Here is a 19,912-nt window from a genome sequence, read left to right on the forward strand (position 1 = left end):
GTTGTGAATTAACCATAATTAGCCACATTAAACTCTAGAAGATCTTCTAATTATAATTTCAACTGCTTTACCCTCGCGTCGCGTCAGCGTTGCATCAAGGTATCTACCCCTAATTTTAATGAAGATCAGAACTAAGTCTTCAATCTTTGAAAAAATCTACCTACACCTTTGATGTGTATGTTTATTAGTTACTTAATCTCTTTTTGTTTTGTTATTATGTTGGTTGATTGAAGACACAATATATTGTCGTGTCCATTCTTCTAGTTTACTCTTGTTTTATTTTGACTTCCGTCATCCACATCACCTGTGTCCATTATTTTTGTTAGTTGTATAATTCTAAGTTTTACATCCTCACGGAAGTTCTTTCTACATATACTATTAATTTTAATAGTTAAAGTATGTTTTACTTTACAAAGCAACTAATAAGAATACTTTTCCTTAACGAATAATCATGAGGATACTTTTGTCTTTTAAAGTATTCTAACGTGAAAAAAATAATAATTTAGAGTATTCTAACGTGAAAAAATTGTAATTTTCTTCTTTGTATTTAAGGGGAAAAAATGGAGTACACCATATTATTTGTTATGGTTTTGGAAATTTAGAGTTTCTACTTGGAGTCCTCTGACGAGAAATAATATCAGTTTATAACGCTACCTCGTCAATAAGAATCAAACTTTTTCCTAATTTAATATGAAAGTAAATCCAAAGGTGAAAATACATTTTAAATGAAGTATTTAAGATCAAGTACTTAAAAAAAAAAAAAATTAAGATGAAGTACTGATGGAAAGTATTCCATTTAACAAAATCAGGAGAAGTCCTTAAATTTTCTTTTTAAATATAGTTGCTTTTGCAAAATGATCCCCATCGGATTTGACAACCCATTTTCTACTAAAATAAAAAAATAAAATGTAGTACAACTAAACCGACTAAATTAACTTACACGGATATTTCGGTTGTGATTCAACCGTTTTTGGGGACTATTAAGAACCTAACTATTTGAGGTAAGAAAAATGAAACCCCAAATCTTGGTACTTGGCTAGGTAGACTATGGATAACCTTCTATTTAAATCTTGTACTTGGCTAGCAGTTGAAAGCAACACAATAGGTATTGACACAAACTCAAATTAGTCGGTTCAATGAATTTTGAAACATCAAATGCCGAAAGAAAAAAAGAAAGAAGAAAGCAACAGTAGTATGATCAGAGCGATGATGGTGGAAAATATAACCATCTTTAAATCAATAGCTGATGTAGCTTTAGTGCTCTTATTTCAGTCGAGCCTGATATTTTTGATACAAAACACAAATATATATGTAAAAAGCAAAAAAAAAATTTCAATATATATGAGATTCTAAACTAATTTTTAAAGTATAGTGAATCCAGTACTAGAAACTTTTAAAGTTAAACCTATCAAATTAAATTCGCTTCTCCTTTGAAAGAGTTTCCATTGAAAGATGCTGGAGAATACTCTTAGGGGTCGTTTGGTTGCTAGTCGAAATAGTCCCGGATTATAATCCGTTTATCCCAGTGATTATTTTATACCATCTAAAAGATGGTATAAAATAATCCTTAAAAATGCCCACAATACCATTCGGTAATTTTTTATACTGTTTGGATAAATTTATTCCGAATTATTTTATACCTTATACCAAACGCGTATAAAAAAATTAGCGCTAATATAACCCACCTTATACCTTGAACCAAACGACCACTTAGGTTCTTACTTCTATGTTGCCCAATGCTGACTTTGCCCACAATTACCATTAAGGGTCTGTTTGGAAAGCCACCTGGTAATTGGAATTGGTATAATTACTAGGGTAGTAATTACACAATTAATTACAACAACTTTGTTTGTTTGTCATAATGTAATTACAAGCGTGCTGTTTGATTGCACAAGTGTAATTACACAGTTTTTTTAATTTAAAAATAAAATTTAATTATCAAAAAATTAAAATTAAAAAATATTGCCTTTATAAATGATATTAAATTAGTTATTTAATAACAAATTGTTTCTTGAAAATATATTAATTAATAATCATATGTAACTAATATTGTAAAAAATAATTGATATATAATTTTCAAACTAACAATATTTTAATTTTAATTAATTATAAAACTTAAAAGAAGACTTTTTGTGAGAACATCATGGATGGGATGTTTGACAATTTTTCTTTTTTTTATTTTTTATTTTTTTATAAATATAATGCCATAACATTATTCAAATGTTTGACAAAAAAAACTATCAATTGTGAGTGAAAAATAAACAACATGCAATGTGAAATAACAAGTCAATAGTACTAAAGCAAATAAATTAAAATCGAAAATATAAGCTAAATTCAAGATCCAAAAGAAAAAGTTTAACATAATACTCTTATCTCAAATTCCAACATTACATAAGTAAGTTCCAACAAGACTTAAGTAAACATCATTCAAAAGAAAGGAAAAGTAATTCTATAACCTCATTGATAACGAAATTCTACTTTAATAACGTCAGTTATTATATACGAAGTTTGATAATGACTCATTCTTTCTAATATTAAGAGGTGTAGTTTCAAAAATTAGAATAATAGCACTGATATGCTAAATTAATAAAATAAAAAATAAAAAAATAATACGAGTAATTACATGAAACCACAAGAAGTAAAGATTAGGATTGAGAAGAAAGGAAATGAAAGATAGATAATATAAAAAGAAAAATATATTTTAAAAAATAAAAATAATTAAAAAGTAAAAGTCAAAAACAATTTAAAATAATAGAAATAAAAAATAAATTAAAAATAAAAAGAAATTAAAATAAAACAAAAAAGAAAGAAACTAAAAAGTAATCTTGAAATTACAGGGTGTAATTACACCCAATTCTCAGCACCCCTTTGAGAATTGGAGAGTGTAATCACACCCTCTCAATTACACCAAATTCTCATCTAACTGTGTAATTATTTGATCAAACAAACATACCAAACTGTGTAATTATACCTAATTCCAATTACCTGGGTGGCTTTCCAAACAGGCCCTAACAATTTCTATAATACTACTATTAGGTTCTAGGTAGGGGTGTCAATGGGACGGTTCGGTCGGTTATTTTAAAAAAAATTATACCATCCCAATTATTTGGTTGTTTTATTTTGTATAACCAAAATTAGACTTTTCGAGACCGTCCCATCATCTCGGTTTTTCTTTGGTATCGGTACTGCTCAGTTAATTTCGGTTATTTTAGTTTTAAAGTGTCACCTAAGAATACACCATCATTAAAATGTAACGACACATATCTCCACAAACCTATTTGTAGTATACCATCAAATAAAGCTTTTATTTGTTTCTTATGAAATATTTAATGTAAAGCTTTTAAAAAAACTACACAAAGTAATTAAACTGAAATGTGTTATATCATGTAGCAAGACAATAACAACATGAATCATCACTGATTGACCAGGGAGAAAAATAACTTGCCAAAGACAACAATGTTGAATTGAGCCAAAACAAACGTTAGATTATAGGCCACGGAAACCACAACTTAAACTTTATACATATACATCAAGCAATAAAACTTCTGTTAGTGCTAATTATGACCAAAAATGCCTACTTAAATCATCTAAATCTATGACCGTATGACTATGTATATGAGGTATCCTTTACAAACTAAATCCAATCAACTAAAGGTCCAAAATTTATTGGCCAAAATTATTTTTTGTATTTGAAACAAAACTCATAAAATATATTTTATATATTCAATCTAACATATTTGTAATATATAAAATATATTTCATACATGTAAGGCTATTCGGTTCGGTTCGGGAATTTTTCGATTTTTTGCATAAATTAAAAAGATCACCCTAATTGTTCGGGACGGTTATAAGCTTAAATAAAAATCCACGGTTTTATTGAAAAAACACTATAAATCGGTTCGGTACGGTTAGATTCGGTCGATTTTTCATATTTTTTTGACACTCCTAGTTCTAGGTTACATGTTAAGTTCTACAGCCCAAAAGAGAAAACTTTGCCCCAAAAAGAAAAATGCCTATAGTTTATTGAATGAGACCCCATTGATCAACCAAACCGCCAAGGAACAGAAATTTCAAACAACTACTATTATAAAGTTTATTAGACTTGGGAAACCCTAAGAAGACCTGCCACATAGTAATCTTTGAAATTTTGATACAGGTAGAAGCTTCTATTAAGAAAAATTTAACACAACTTCCTCTATAAATTTACCCTCATTGGACACAAAGTACATGTTCTCTAGTTCACATTCTCCTTTCCCACCAAACACACAAAAATATTACTTTTGGCTTAGGGAAGATGGATTTCTCCAAATTTAGAGCTTATCTACCGCTTCTTTTGGTTATGCTACCAATGTTAGCAGCAACAGAGGATAGTATTCCTCCAGTTCTTGCTCCCTACTTTGGTACATCTCTTTTCTTTCAGCTTCCTTAATTATCTATTCATTTTCTTTTATGTCGAGTATTATATATGCAGCAGTTTAAATGCATTTCAGAATTTTAGAGCAGTTCTAAATTTATACTTAAGCTTGTACTAGTATTAAACTTTTCAAACCTAGCATAGAAGTTATGAGTTCATCCGAACCTCATAACTTTGACTCAGATCCAGTGAATAAGTAATTCAAATTGATTGTGGTAGAATTTCGAACTCAATCCTCATAAAGTTCAAATCTTGAATCCCCCTACGTCTAAACAAGTTCACTAGTTAATATTAAAGAAAACTTTTCTTAATATTTATAATTATGAGCCCTCTTTCTAATTTTTAACTTTCGAATTGGCTGTTATAATGTATATATATATAGACAATATATGCAATGATGTGGACTGTGGGAAAGGAAGTTGTGAACAAGCACCAGGAAAGCCATTCAACTTCATTTGTAACTGTGAACGAGGTTGGAAACGGACTCACCATGATAATGATGATGATGAGGATGATCTTCAGTTTCTTCCTTGCATTGTTCCCAAGTGTCAGTAATTTTCCCTCATCTAGTTTCTTTTTATTTTTATTGATAAATCTGCCTAATTATATTTTTTGAATATAATTAAGAGTTGGAGATTATAATAATCATGGATTATGTTTTATTGCAGGTTCTGTTGACTATTCTTGCTTGCCAGCACCTCCACCAGCTCCACCAATTCCACACAACACGTCTTTCTTTGATCGTAATTACAAAAAAAAAATACTATAAGCTTCCATTTATTTCTTTTAGAATTTTCATTCATATTCTATCTATTTTCTTATTAAACCCCATGAACTTTTCTTGTTTAAGCTTGCTATTGGATTTACTGTGGAGAGGGGACATGCAAAAAGAATATAACACATGGACAAACATGTGAATGCGAATATGGTTATTCCAATCTACTCGGCATCCCTGCTTTCCCTTGCTTCAATGATTGTAAGTAGAAATAACACTTCCGCCAGGGTAAATGTTTTAGTTTCATATAAATAACATCACACTAGCTAAATGATAATCCATTATTTGACTTTCAGGTGCCATTGGATCTGATTGCCAAAAGCAGGGAATTCGGCTTTCAAATTCCACTGCATCTTCTCCATCTTCAATTTTTAATACCAATAATGGAGGTGATGACAATAATGGAGGTAAGAGTTACCATCATCAAAAATTTGGAATCAATTTACAGGATAAAAACTTTTGTTTTATAAGACTTTAATGCGATATTGAGAGAAATTATGTGTTAACAGAGACATAAAACAAGTAAAGAAAGGACACTGTACACCGATTATACACATATTATACATGGGTTATGCATATATTTTACATCCACATGCTTTTTTTTTGTTAAAACAGTTGGATAGACGACTATTTAGGTTAATTCTTCCATAATAATAATTCATAATAATTGACCCATGAGGTAACTACATATTACCCTTTTATAGGTTTCATTGAAAGAAAAATAGTTCTTGGCTATGTTATATTAAAGGTCAAGTCAAGCAAAATAAAGTCACATTACTACTTATTCTAACAAGAGTATAAGATCATCTCACCAGTCTAATTCTTCCGTACTGGCAGCTACAACATTTATGCCCAAGAATTCCCACTGGATGGCTATCCTTCTGGCCTCTGCAGCTATGGCTTTACTCAACTAGGAAGAGGGGCTGGCTTTTTACTTCATCACCATGAGAGATATTACAGTATTTATCAGGATTACTGCTTAATGCTTCATCTATACTAGCGCATTGTACTTCATTCATTTGCCAGATTCATATGTACTATATACAATAAACATGTGATGGTGTGTCATTTCTGTACAGAGTGTACTTTGAATATTATTTCAGTTATAGTATTTGACTTTTCTTCATTTAGCAACTACATATCTTATGTAGATGACATGCTTTGTATGAGTTAGGCATGATGGATAATACATGTTCTTCCCATTACCATCACTCTAATACATTTGGGCATCAGCAGAAGTGGATCATTTTCCTAACTACTTACAGAAACACACTTGCATACACATAGAGCACTATAGAGCACTTCCCTCTGAAATAAAAGAAAGGACCCCTTTCCCCATCATAATAAGGTATACTTGTCAACTGCTCACCATGGGGATATTGGCAAAATTTGTAAGCGTTGTGATCCTCAACATAATACATAATGCTAAAAATGGTAAAGAGATAAAAAAATGTCTGACATAGGCTGTATAATGGTTTCAAAAGGAGTTTATAATGGTCATGGACCACTCCATCCAGAACAGTAAAGTTTTCTAGTTGGATACTCAAATTCTTTTACATGATCTAACAATCTAAGTCAGTTAACTCGTTCTTATACTGTAAGCATGTCTCAAGCCAAGTTTTCTCTCCACTTCTAGCACGACTGCACATTGTCTCTACTAATTTTGTCACTTAGATTTCTCTGTATGCTCAATCCATCGAGCTGCTCTTACTTATCAAAAAAAAAAAAAAAAAAAAAATTCCATCGAGCAGCTCTTTGCTAGTTCTTTCTATTCAGCTCTACCGAGTCATGAATTATTTCAATGGCATTCTTTAACCTATTGAGGCAACTCACTCTACTCCAAGTCTATTTTCAGACTTCTCAAAAATAAAGCCTGTGCAAAAATTAAGGAAAAAGAAAAATATTCCATCCAATGTGTTGGATTACGTGTGGGGGAAGTAATTAGAGATGTACATTATCTCACATTGATTGTAGTATATACATGGGTTTTCAAAGGATTTACAATGATCTTGGGCTACCAACTGGTCCAACCAACCCTGCTCGTAACTTAAGGTTAGGATTGGATCCTCAAATTTTTTCACTCAACTATTTGGCGGTTTCCATTAGAGAGCATAACAACTAACTTCCTTTTTCTCCCTCAAAAGTTGAATCAGTTTAATCTTAAATCCATTCCTCTATCAAAAATAAACTAATATTTCACTCTATCCAAGTCCAATATCATTGGTTTGTACAAGCGATTAATCAGATTATCCAGATACAATTTCTTCCCTCCTCCTCAGTAAGCATCAACAAAGATAGGGTTGGTGTTGGAAGGAGGGAAGGACATGAAACATCAGAGAGCACAATGGTCTTCCGCAGAATGTCACTCCTAAATATAGTTAGGAAAGAGGTAAAATCCAAACTCCAGCAATCATTTAACTTGTACAGGGGAGCACCTAAAGAGCATAAGATCCACAAAGATAAACCTCAAACCGAACAACCTACTAATTCACAAAGAGGACGGTGTAGATTATAACTGCTCTACAGCTAAACTTGTAAAACAGCGGTCTGTTTGACATCACCTAAAGCCCAACTACAGACTATACTTGCCGAGCCTATTAGCATACTTAAATATTTCATTGAGATTACACCTCCCACACCCATTCCCAAAGCATATGCAAACAGGTTACTATCTCACGGTCAATTGAAACAAAATACATTTGTAGTTATAAAGAATATATGATGTGTAACACATTTTGGTTTCACCTCTAAAACTCTTCAACTGGAAAATTTTAAGCACTAGACATTACATCTACAACTATGCAAGTTCAAGCTTTCAAATAGCCTCTGAGTCCTCTAGTAAGCATTCATTATTTCAAAGAGTTCTCTAGAAAAAGACACAAAAAGGATAGCAAAATTGGAACTTTCCTGTATCACATTGTTGCTGATATAGCCTAGTACATTTATCTCTATAACGATTAACTTCTACAAGCAAATAGAATTTTCCAAATGATCAAATTGCCAATATCCATATATGCTAAGCAACAAAGAGAAATCAACAAAAACATTTCTTTTCCATTCTAATATACAAATTACACCACGATGGAAGTATGAATTATTGCTAAACATCTCCAGAAAAATGCCGAAACTTATTAATGTTACAACAACCAACCCCTACTTCCTCAAAACCATAATGAAGTCTAAAAATTGCACCTCAAAACACAAGTTAAAAGTTCTTCAGACCTCACCAGTTCGATTAAACCTTTCATTTGCTCTTCACACTAACACCTTCCTTCCCAGCAATAATAACAGCAGTAGTCATATCCAAAAACAAACCATGTTCCACCACTCCTTCAAAACTCGCAATTTCCTTCCCAGCAGCAGCAGAATCCTTAATAGGTGTCTTAAAATACAAATCCACGATATAATTCGAGTTATCGGTCACATAAGGTTTCCCATTACCATCCAATCTCAACTTCGCATCGACACCCTCATCCTTAAACATCTCCTGCAACCTAACCAAATTATACTTCCAACAAAACTGCACAACCTCAACAGGCATTGCCAAACCAGACCCACCAAGACCCGTAACCATTTTCGAATCATCCACCACGACAACAAACTTATCTGAAGCAGCTTCAACCATTTTCTCCCTTAAAAGTGCCCCACCACGACCTTTAACAAGATCAAGATTTGGGTCAACTTCATCAGCACCATCAATAGCTAAATCAATATGTGGGTGATTATCAAGTGTAGACAAAGGGATATTAAGTGATAAAGCTTGTTCTTCAGTACGTTTAGAAGTTGGTACACCGATAATGTTAGTGAGTTGTCCAGTGGAAAGAAGTTCACCTAATTTGGATACAACAAAAGCTGCTGTTGAACCTGTGCCTAAGCCAAGAACCATACCTGATTTAACGTAGTCAACTGCTTTATCAGCTGCGAATTTTTTGAGTTCGTCTTGGGTTAATGGTGATGGGAGTGGTGTTGAGAAAGCTTTGATTGAAGGGGTTGTTTGGCGAATGCGGAAAGTGGGGTTGGGGAAGAAGGTGGATGGGAGGCGTGTGCCAATGATGGTGTTGTTGTGGCGGAGAGTGGATGGAGACTGAGGGGAGATTAGGGATAAGGAAGCCATTGGTGATGATGGGAGTGTGTGGATTTCTTGGTTTTTTTGGTCTCAATGAGGCTATGTGATCTTTGTGTTGGGTTTGTGTTTGTTTTGTTTGGTGAATGGGGAGGTTGGTGTTTTGATACTTTTTGTTTTGGGTCAAATAAGGACAAGTGTGGGAGTGGGTGTATAATGGTTGGTGATGATGAGGATAGAAAATTGAAAGGATATCCTAAACTTTGATTACCCCCGCCCAATCAAATTATTTGTGTGATTTTCTTTTACATGTTCGTTATGGAATGTTAATTAGGAGGAGATTTTAACTATTTGACCCTTCATTGCTATTTGAATAATCATAACATCATCTCATAGTTGAAGTGTTTGCACTATTCAAGAACAATTACTATTAAGGTTAAAATGAAAGAAAATAAAATTAGTTTTGGTCTTGAATTCTAAAACTATAAATAATTTGAGATAACTAATCACAACATACCATTTGAGACTGAGGGTGTAAGTTTTTTAGAGTTTTATAGTAAATTATTATTATTATTATTATTATTGGCATTAGAGAATCCATATTTTAAGGAAAGGTTTATAGATTTGTATGAATAACAATTTTTCAGTTTCAAATTAGATTCTTGTTTCCAAGGATGTGAAGATGTTGATAATTTATCGTATCAATCAAGCCTATGAAGGATCACATTAAGCTCAGCATTCCATTCAAAATGGTAGGAAAACACTATACCTCAATACATAATGCTGAATTTTTCTAGTAGTTGGCATTTTCTTGATGTTATAACTGCGGCTTAATCATTTTAACTTAAATGAAATCTTCTTCAATCAGCTACTCAGTTAAAAGATCTGTTTCTCTTTGGAATATTCTAATTTATTTATTTATGCTTGAAAAACTTTCAAATTAGCTATTTGTTCTTTCTTAATCGGATGTCCCCTATTTTTTGCTCAACATTTATTTTCACTCGGAGAGAACCACTTCTCAGCGCAGGTTCAAAAGTTAGGAAAACAAATGATCAAAACAATGAAATGTTAATGAACACATGAAGTTCAAATGATCTCAACTCTGAAACGCAAATAATCTAATCGTCTAATTCGAGGACTAAGAAGAAATTTTCTACTGTAGTTTCAAGCATCTTAGGGCCCGTTTGGCCATAAATACCAAAAACTTTTTCACTTTTTTTGGAATTTTTGAAGTTGGAATTGGAATTAGCCATAATTTTTAAAATTGTAATTTTTGGTAAAATGTAGTGTAAAAAAGCGAAAAAAGTTGAAAAATTTTGAAAAATAAAATTTTCTTGTTTTCAGTATTCCGGAATACAACTCCAAAAAAAATTATGGCCAAACGCTAAAAGTAAAAAAAGTGAAAAAAAATTTCAAAAAAAAGTGAATAACTTTCATATTTTTGCGCGGAGTGCCCTTCTTTTAGGGTGGTCTTTAAATTTTCGCTTTTTTCATATTTGTGGCTCTTTAAATTATGCATCGTATTCGCTGGTCTTTAATTTTTGCCCTTCAGAATTTCAACTTTGAGCTTTAATAAATAATGAGGTTCGAGTTCGAACCCCCGCCACATAAATTAAAAAAAAAAATCGCAAGGCAAGGTTTGGGTCGCGTGTATCTGGGACCGAGATACTTTTGTTAAGGAATTACACATTTATGCGGGACCATGCATACTCTTATGGGTAGACTTGGCATAAGTATCGGGTCCGTATAACTTTGATAATTCCTTCACAAAGTTATCTTTGGTGGCATACTTTTAATGGGCAAACTTTACTGGGACCGGATAACTTTGTGAAGGAATTATCAAAGTTATCGCCGACCGATACTTATGCCAAGTCTGCCCTTAAGGCATAAGTATCTCGGGTCCTCGATAACTTTAGTAATTCCTTCACAAAGTTATGCCGGTGGGCATACTTTTAATGGGCAAACTTTTATCACGGATCCGGATAAACTTTGAATGAATTATCAAAGTTATCTTGGGCCCGACATACTTATGCCAAGTCCGCCCATAAGGCATAAGTATGCTGCGTCCGCATAATAACTGGTAATTCCTTGTATGCCGTTGCATAGCGAAATTTAAACTTGCCTTGCAATTTTTTTTTTTTTAAAATTTTGACTGCGCGTGGGTTCGAACTTGGAACATTGGTTTTAGCCGAAAGGCAAAATTTAAAGATTTCAAATATGAGGGGCAAAATTTAAAAACCACCCCAAACGAAGGGCAATTCTGCGAATTGACCAAACGCCCACTTAAATTTAGTATTGATTAATAGTCAAAGATCCACCCATCTTGCCTAATGATAAGAAAAGCATTCTTCAAGGCATCAATTCAAATTTTACCACTCGTGAATGTACACAAAGGTTTTTATGGAAAATGCTTCTAGCATGTTTAGAATTTTTCTTCTAGCTAAAATCAGACAGTTCATGGAGTGGCTAAGAGGAAAAGGATGAAGTAACAGTATTTATCTTCACAATCCAAAACCTAGAAAGGATACCTCTCAGGCTAACTAGGTAATGAGCATAGGAACGGGGTTTTCCCTGTGCGCACTTGAAGTGTAGCGGCTGCGGGTTCCCTTGTCATAAAAAATAAAAAAAAAGGATCCAATAATGGTATCTCCTGTGGCATTGCACAAAGCAACGAAAAGCCCGGCCTGACATTTGGTACATCCAGTGTATCAAGTTTCCAATTACCTCTGTTTGAAAAGTACAAAATTTAAAAGAATAAAAGATCTTAAAATGATACTTAAACGATTATAATGATCTTTTGCAGGATCAATGGTCCTCAATCTTCTTCAAGCCTTTCATATCTGTTGTTTCCACCCTGCAGGAGAAAGAAACATCATCAAACGTGTGCAAACTCATAATAACCATTAGCCCCACTCTCAAAGCTAGCAAAGAGCCATGCCTCCGCATCTAGGGAACCAAATTCTCAGGGTCAGTCGAGCACAGAACCTACCTAAAATAACTGGCACCAATTAACTAAGAATTCAGAAGAGGTAATTCTTCACAGTGAATCCAGGAATCACTACTTTAGCCTCTGGAAGTAGTTTCTGGCTCTTCATAATGCCTATGTGTGCAAAGCAATGATTTTGCTGGATTTTGAGGATAAAGGAAACAACGAAGAAGATTTATAACTGGGGCATCTGACATCCAGTTTCAAGCGAAGGGTAAAAAGATAATCTTTTTCAGCAAGAGCACACTTTTTAGATTAAAGACAATTTTTATTGAGCATAGTAACAAAAGACAATTTTGGTTTTAGAAATATATAAGGGGCCAAAGTTTACTGATGGTATATTAATTTAGCTAACCGAAAGGGTGAACTACTATGAAAGAGCATCTACATCGCAGGAACACATAATCTTTCCAATCATCCACATGAGTTGGGGTATGATGTGTTATTTAGGGCAGTCGCGGATCTAAAATTTTCACTGAGGGGGTTCGAAAAATAAAAATGAAGTGCCTGAGATTTGAACTTGGAACCTCAAGGTGAATTTTAAACCCCCTAAACCACTGAATCGGCCTCTTCTCTTGTGTTCAGGGTATTCAAAATCTATATATGTACATAAATTTTTTTTAAAAATATCTTATATATACGGTGTAAATTTTTGGTGAGACACCCTCGGCGGGCCCTAAATCTGCCCCTGATTTAGGGGCTACAACCTATGTTATTCGGACTCTTCAAAAATGGACACAGGTGCGTGTCGGATTCTCCAAAAGTAGTGCATTTTTGAAGGATCCGACATGGGTATGGCACCATTTTTGAAGAGTCCGAGCAACATAGGCTACAACTATTGAAAATATAGGATCAACAAGTCCTTTCCTTGGCAATGTCTAGGTAGAGTAAACGAGCTCTGACAACAAAAAGCTTAAACTTTTCTAAGATAGAGGTAGGATTAATCTTTGGCAGGTATATTTGAGTGAGTATTAAACTTCAGCTTCTCCAAATGTGTTCTTTAACTAATACATAAACCTGTGAAGGAAACAATTTCATAAACAAGTACATGCCCTTCCACTTATAAAGGAATTTCTTCACTTTGATCTTTCTAACATTTCACCAAACAATTTTGTCAGCCATGGTAAAAAAGTTATGAAAGAAACTTTATTGAACAGCTTTCTTGTGGCAGTCATCGCCGGCTGGGTGGCACGCAGTCCCTGAACTTTAGTAAATCCATTTTTTGGTAACATTAACTTAAGGAGAGCATGTCTACAAGGTGTTGGTTCTTGAGGTATCAAGAGCAAATGGAAGGAAAAGTGATTATCTTAATGAGGGAAACACAAAAGGTAGTTTCAGCATCCAAGCACATGGTCTCATGTTTTTCTAAGTTCAAAGTTTTAGGTTTAAACTGTTCTTTTTTTCCCGTTAAGTTTAATGTTTAAACAGTTCCAGATGTAAACATGAAACACTAAACAAAAGGAACTGAAGAAGTACACATTATCAAGAAATAAAGAAATTTGCAAACAATAAAAAGAAGCAAAAGATAGGCTTCATGCAAATGGAATGAGGTCATAGGAAACTTACGTCGTTCCGTACAAGACAATTTTTTGAACTTTTGTAGTTTCCCCATCCAGTTGATTGTCCTCGATAAAAATGGTCACACTGTTCCAATAGCAGTAAAAGAGATGAGTGTCAATCTTCCAATAGCAGTAAAAGAGATTAGTGTCAATCTTACAAATGACTCCTGTAAAAGTTGAAGCCCATGGATATTAGCATACCTGCGAACATTTTGAAACTTGACATACTTCAAGATAACTGGTTTCCCCTGAAAAAGATCAACGAGACATTTGAAGAATGAATGTCTGAGGAAACTTGAGAATTATACAAGCAAACATCCCTTAGTTCAACACATAGACAAGAAGGATAATTCTTATCAGGATTGGCTAACCTTGAGATTTTCGTCCGATAAAATAGCTGTGTCACTCGGAGGGTAATCATTAACATTACTGCAGAGAGGTCCACCCCAATTAGCAAATACACATAGCAGACGTGATAGTACCTCCCACATAATGATCAGTCTACATAAGGTCAAAAAGAATAATGAAACTTCACAAGTTACCTAAATCCCATGTGCTCCTTGTTGGAAAACAGCTTCACCGTTTTAGGACCTTTAAGGAGACAAATCTGTGTTAGTATCATGCTATATATAGTTCCAGAAGAAGCAGTTGACAGGATACACCAAAGAGGCAACAAAATATTACCTTACCACAAAAAAAATAAAACAAAAAAAAAAAGATGCACCTTCAGGGGGAAAATACCAGGTGATATAACAAATTTAAGACATTTAGCAAAAGAAGTATACCAGGAAAGATTACAAAGACAATATTCAAAAATAGCATGGTAACCAGAGCTTTCCTTAAAACACCCAAAATGGAGCATATAATCCCCAGTTCTTTAAACTGTACACATGTTTGATACATTGCTTTGGCCTGATGCCTATAATAATATTTAAACGAGAGCAAAGCAGTTGGTGCAACTCCTCTGGTGAAGCCTGTCACAATTTCTTCCTCAATTGCCCCTCTGACTACCCCACTAACAACAGAAAATGGTAAAAAAAAGTCATTTGTGCCAACTTTTTTTTTGAAACAGGTTCGTCTCTCTTATTCCCTTTTCCCCCTCGTTTTCTCATGCTTTATGCATAATTTTGATTACGTTTCAACAAAATTTTACTTATGCACAGACAGTCGTGCCCATTAGGTGTTAACTAGTTGATACAATATATGCTCTTGCATCATTTATCTACTTATCCATAATATAAACAAAGACCAGAGTAAGAACTCATCTATCTTAAATAGCAGGCGTACCAAGGCAACTCTTCCATAAATGCTGTATCATGAGAGTAATATTTCATCCTCCAAAGAGAACTACTTTTACCAGTCAAAAAGAAGATTAGAAATCATTGCTGCTAAATCACCAATCTGAACTACTTGAAGGTTTATGCAGTGACTTCTCTTCATTACAACAATGAACAAAGATGTCGGAGAAACTTGAAAAACACTTAGGTTTGCATCAACAGTTTTTTGAGTATATGTCTTTGTTTCATGCTCCAACTTTGGTTATTGAAAAGTTGGAAAGGTTTCAGAGAGAATTCCTATGAGATGCAGCGGATGGGACAAAGAAATATCACCTGGTACGGTGGGCGACCGTCACTTCTCCTAACAAATTGGGAGGTCTTTGAAGGTCTTCAACAAAGCTTTATTGGGAAGTGGCTTTGGAGGTTTGGGGTAGAGGTGCAAGCTTTGTGGAAGAGGAGGGAGGAAAGAAGAGGGGGGGGGGGGGGTGATGGTTGGTAAATATGGGGTTACGGAAGGGGGATGGAGAACTAGAGATATCAATTTGCCTTTCGGTAGTGGTTTGTGGAGGAATATCATGACGAGATGGGATTATTTTTTGGAAAATATCTCATTCAAGGTTGGAGACGGAAGGAGAGTATGCTTTTGGGGACATAGGTGGTGTGGAGATGTTTTTTGAAAGACAAATTCCAGAGTTTGTGCCAAAGAGACTTGTCAATTCAGCAAATTAGGGGACACAAGGTGGAGTACCTTTTTGGGACTTGAGATTTAGAAGGGAATTTCAAGATTGGGAAGTGGCTGAGTTTCAAAGATTGCTAGACTTACTTCATAGGCAAATCAATCGGGTTGATAATTCTGACATCTAGAGGTGGGGTCCGGGAAATAATGGAATGTTCTCTGTGAAGTCCTTTTATGAGAAACGCTTGGTTAGGAAGGAGATGGCTTTTCCATCTATTGCAATATGGATTCCAGGGGTGCCGATAAAGGTGTGCTTCTTCACTTGGCTAGCTACGAGAGGAGTGATCTTGACAGCGGAAAATCTCAGAAAGCGGAAGGCTGTCTGTGTCAGTTGGTGTTACATGTGTAAGCAGACGGGCGAGGACGTGGATCATCTTCTATTACATTGCGAGCTAACCATGAGGCTATGGTGGGATATGTTTTAGTGGTTTGGCACTCCTTGGGTAATGCCAAAAACTGTGAAAGACTTGATGTTCAGTCGGAGGAGCGGAAAAAAGAAGAGAAGACAAAGGGCTTAGGATCTGGTTCCACTTGCTTTAGTATGGGTAGTTTGGAGGGAGAGAAATAAAAAAGCTTTTGAAGGTGTAGAGTCGAGTTTCTCTCAATTAAGGAGTAGTGTACGTTCCCTTATTTACTTTTGGTGTAAAAAGAAAGTTCCTTGTTGTATAGATGATTGGGTGGAGTTTGTAGAGAATCATATCCTTTTGTAGATTCTTTACCTTTTGGTATACCCCTTGTATACGGCCAATTTGGCCATGTTTGTGAAAAAAAATATAATTACTTAATCAACAAAAAAAAAAAAAAAAAAAAAAACAGTTTTTTGAGAAAGCTTAGTTATGTGTCAACAATTCTCAGAAGCCAACAACAAAGCAGAAACTGCATGAGATACGACTGGTCTAGTGCACCTAGTAAAAGATTACTAGAGGATAGAAAGAGACACTACAAATCTATTAGCTACCTTCCTCCTCAGGTCCTTTGATAGCAATCGAATGAAGTTTGATGACTTGATTAAAAGGTATGTAAATCAATAGCTGCTCATCTGCATCACTCACCAGGTTCAAGCCCTCATCTTCTCTGTAACCCTGATTTAAATTCAAATAAAGCCAACACCATTACTTAAACTGGAAGCAGAAGTGGACAACTATAAAAAAGAGTGAACTGGCATTGAAGCTTACAATTGGAAAGAAAAATTTCCAAAAGTTGCATGGCCATTGTGTCACGGACAAAAGGGTAGAAACAGGTTTCATTATGGTAATAGCACAAATAAGTTGGTCATCAATTAAGAGCAAACGAAGTTAGATTTCATTTTCCGTTGACCTTAGGATACACCATATCTACTCATCCTATAATTAAAAACACGTTTTCTTCTATCACAGTGCTATTCCTAATACAGCAGGAACCAAGTGCCCAAGATTACAGGCCCTTAACAAAATATGTTAAAAAGATTAATGCTTGGCACTATGCTCAATAAACAAATATAGCTCCAAATTCTTATTGACTTTACATCAGTTATACATAAGAATTAACCACTGCAAGACCTTCCATTTGTCTGTCATCTCACATCATCATTAAAGATGCAAAAGCCTATGGTCATGAGTTTTTTTTTTTTTTTGATCAGGTAAAAGTATTTCATTCATAAACAGGGCCAAATAAGTGACTGGATATAAGGGGTATACCAAAAGGTAAAGAATCTACAAAAAGACAAGCCTATGGTCATGATTACATAAGTACACTGAATCAAACTTCTAAATTTTGATTGTTGTCAGGAATAAATGGGACAGACAAGAACAGTGGAAAAGGATACTCCAGGGTTGGATACAAGTTCTGGATATCTCAACTTAAGGGAGGGAAAATAAGAGATTAGGGGCTAAGATGTGATAATTAGGACCTTCAAGAATTGATTGGTGAGGCATAGACTGATGGGCAGATGATCAAGACAAGAAATACAGGATTCTCAATACAGTCATAGAATATTGCTGCTAACAAAAGAACATAAACAACAGGAAATAGAAGATAATGATGAAAGAGGAGAACGTGAAAGTCATTAGTTCCTAGGACCTATACTGCAATACAGAAATTGTTTGTATCACTTCCAAGACAAGGGGCATAACATCTTCACAAAGAGCTCCAATTCTCAGTCATTTACCCCCAGCTACAGCCCCAAATTTAAATGTGTTTGTGCCTTCCCTACTACTCCCTCCGTTCACTTTTACTTGTCCACTTTTGACTATGCACACTTCTTAAGAAATAATAAATGAAGTGCATAATTTACTAATGTACCCATATTAATTGGTGCATATTTTTATTGGATTTGAAAAATGATTTGAAGTGAGTATTTAATACTATGCGTAAAACAGGAAAAAAGAAATTGTCGTGTCTTGATATGCTAAAAGTAACAAGTAAAAGTGAAAATCTATTTTTGAAATACTGGACAAGTAAAATTGAACAGAGGGAGTAGTAATTTGCCCATGTAGCACCCAAGAGTGTAACCTAGTGGTCAATGAAGTGGGTTCAGCACCATGAGGTCCCAGGTTCAAACCCCAGCAGAGACAAAACCACAAGGTGATCTCTTCCCATTTGTCCTAGCCTTGGTGGACAGAGATGCCTTGTACCTGTTGCTGATGGGAGGTGGCAGGTATCCAGTGGAATTAGTCGAGGTGCGCGCAAGCTGGCCCAGACACCAAGGTTATCATAACAAAAGAATTGCTCACGTTATTGTAAGCCGGAAGTCACTTAGATCCATTGGAAGCTTAAAAAAAACGGACCTCTTGCTACAGCACTTGGACCAGATGTCTTTAGCTCCAGAAGAAGCTTAATCACAAGTTTAGAGTAAACACAGCAGTGAAATATTTTATTTTCAACAACTAACAGAATAATTTGGTTTGTGGTTCACAAATACGGAGTTGTCTGGACTACATTGGACTCGAGGAGGTACCACTATACTCAACAAGTATATCATCAACATCTTTATTCCTTTTTTATATTTATTTATAGTTTTCCCCCAATTTTCAAAATTCAAAGTGAAATACAAACAACCCTTGCACACACAACCCTAACTTTGACAAGATACAGAATCTTTCTTTCTTAATTTGTTTTTTCACCTGTTTGAGGGCATTGACGATAGTGTTGCTGCCACTTTGATTAAGGCATTCAACCCCAGACCAGTCTATAAAGTCCATCAAATCAACCTGTTCATCACCCACAACTCCAACCATTTAAAATTAAAAAAAAAAAAAAATTGGTGTACAAAACAAGAATCTGAAGATCTCTAAAATAGAGTTATCATATCATACTTGGCCTTTAGGAATTGTAGAAGAAGCAGATTCGGCAGACATGGTGGTTGACGGAAGTTGTACGCTATTGAGAGAAGGGGAAGAATCCTGAGGAAATAGATTTTCTGCGCTTTTATAGGGCAAGTGCACAAATAGTCTATTTATTTAGGATACATTTTAAAAAATTAAAAAAATTGGGAAAATTTATAAAAGATTTTTTAAAGATTAATCACCTCTTAATCAATTTTATAATCGCGAGATTAAAGTTGAGAATCTGTATTTCATACATAGGGATCGGATGGTGAAGACTACCAAGGTTTAACTTCAGATCGAATTTTGGGTCTGAAATTAGGCTTGGGAATCTTCACCATCCAATCTGTATGTCTGAAGCTTGATAACTTTGAAGTCGGGAATTGCAAAGCTTACCTTCAAACCCTAAATATTCAAAGTCGGGCGGAAAAATATATGTTTATTGAATATGTTATAGTGACATATAAATACTTTCCGTAAACCCTAATAAAATGTTGTTTCGAATTAGTAGTACTAATTAATGAAGAGCGTGTCGCGTTGCCAAAAATAAATTATCTAATTCATAATAAATATACTAGATTATTTCGACTTGTCATATTGAGCAAATAAATTCTACTTATGGAATTACGTACAAAAGAGGGTTGCTCAGATGATAAACATTCCTTCACCTCTAACACAAAAGTTGAGGGTTCGAGTCACTAAAGGAGCAAAAAGGAGAAAGCTCCTAAAAAGATTAAAAAAGGAATTACACTGAGTATGTTGTTATTTTTGTTATATAGTGAGACAATATAAAAATATCA

General features: G+C 34.5%; 3 protein-coding genes across 4 annotated transcripts; 1 reads left to right on the plus strand and 2 right to left on the minus strand.

Annotated features, from left to right (window-relative positions):
* Positions 1-4,212: 4,212 nt before the first annotated feature.
* Positions 4,213-6,315, plus strand: LOC132063618 (uncharacterized). Of its 2 annotated transcripts, none has more exons than XM_059456255.1 (6): positions 4,213-4,414; positions 4,796-4,961; positions 5,083-5,157; positions 5,265-5,390; positions 5,486-5,596; positions 6,027-6,315. In XM_059456255.1, the coding sequence occupies exons 1-6, from the start codon at positions 4,295-4,297 to the stop codon at positions 6,101-6,103; spliced, it is 675 nt and encodes a 224-aa protein (XP_059312238.1). In that variant the 5' UTR covers positions 4,213-4,294; the 3' UTR covers positions 6,104-6,315. The 2 variants fall into 2 exon arrangements, with proteins under 2 accessions (XP_059312238.1, XP_059312239.1); XM_059456256.1 differs by having other exon boundaries at positions 4,216-4,400; positions 4,797-4,961.
* Positions 6,316-8,219: 1,904 nt separating this feature from the next.
* On the minus strand, positions 8,220-9,434 carry LOC132063619 (probable ribose-5-phosphate isomerase 3, chloroplastic). The gene has a single exon (XM_059456257.1). The coding sequence runs from the start codon at positions 9,301-9,303 to the stop codon at positions 8,434-8,436; it is 870 nt and encodes a 289-aa protein (XP_059312240.1). The 5' UTR covers positions 9,304-9,434; the 3' UTR covers positions 8,220-8,433.
* A 2,456-nt stretch (positions 9,435-11,890) lies between these two features.
* Positions 11,891-19,258, minus strand: LOC132063620 (PITH domain-containing protein At3g04780). The gene is made up of 8 exons (XM_059456258.1): positions 19,104-19,258; positions 18,912-18,998; positions 16,769-16,892; positions 14,340-14,388; positions 14,169-14,226; positions 13,999-14,045; positions 13,805-13,882; positions 11,891-12,106 (listed from the first exon to the last, which is right to left on the minus strand). The coding sequence occupies exons 1-8, from the start codon at positions 19,143-19,145 to the stop codon at positions 12,058-12,060; spliced, it is 534 nt and encodes a 177-aa protein (XP_059312241.1). The 5' UTR covers positions 19,146-19,258; the 3' UTR covers positions 11,891-12,057.
* Between the last annotated feature and the right edge of the window lie 654 nt (positions 19,259-19,912).

This window comes from Lycium ferocissimum, chromosome 7 (assembly GCF_029784015.1).
Source record: "Lycium ferocissimum isolate CSIRO_LF1 chromosome 7, AGI_CSIRO_Lferr_CH_V1, whole genome shotgun sequence".
In the NCBI taxonomy this organism is placed as follows: domain Eukaryota; kingdom Viridiplantae; phylum Streptophyta; class Magnoliopsida; order Solanales; family Solanaceae; genus Lycium; species Lycium ferocissimum.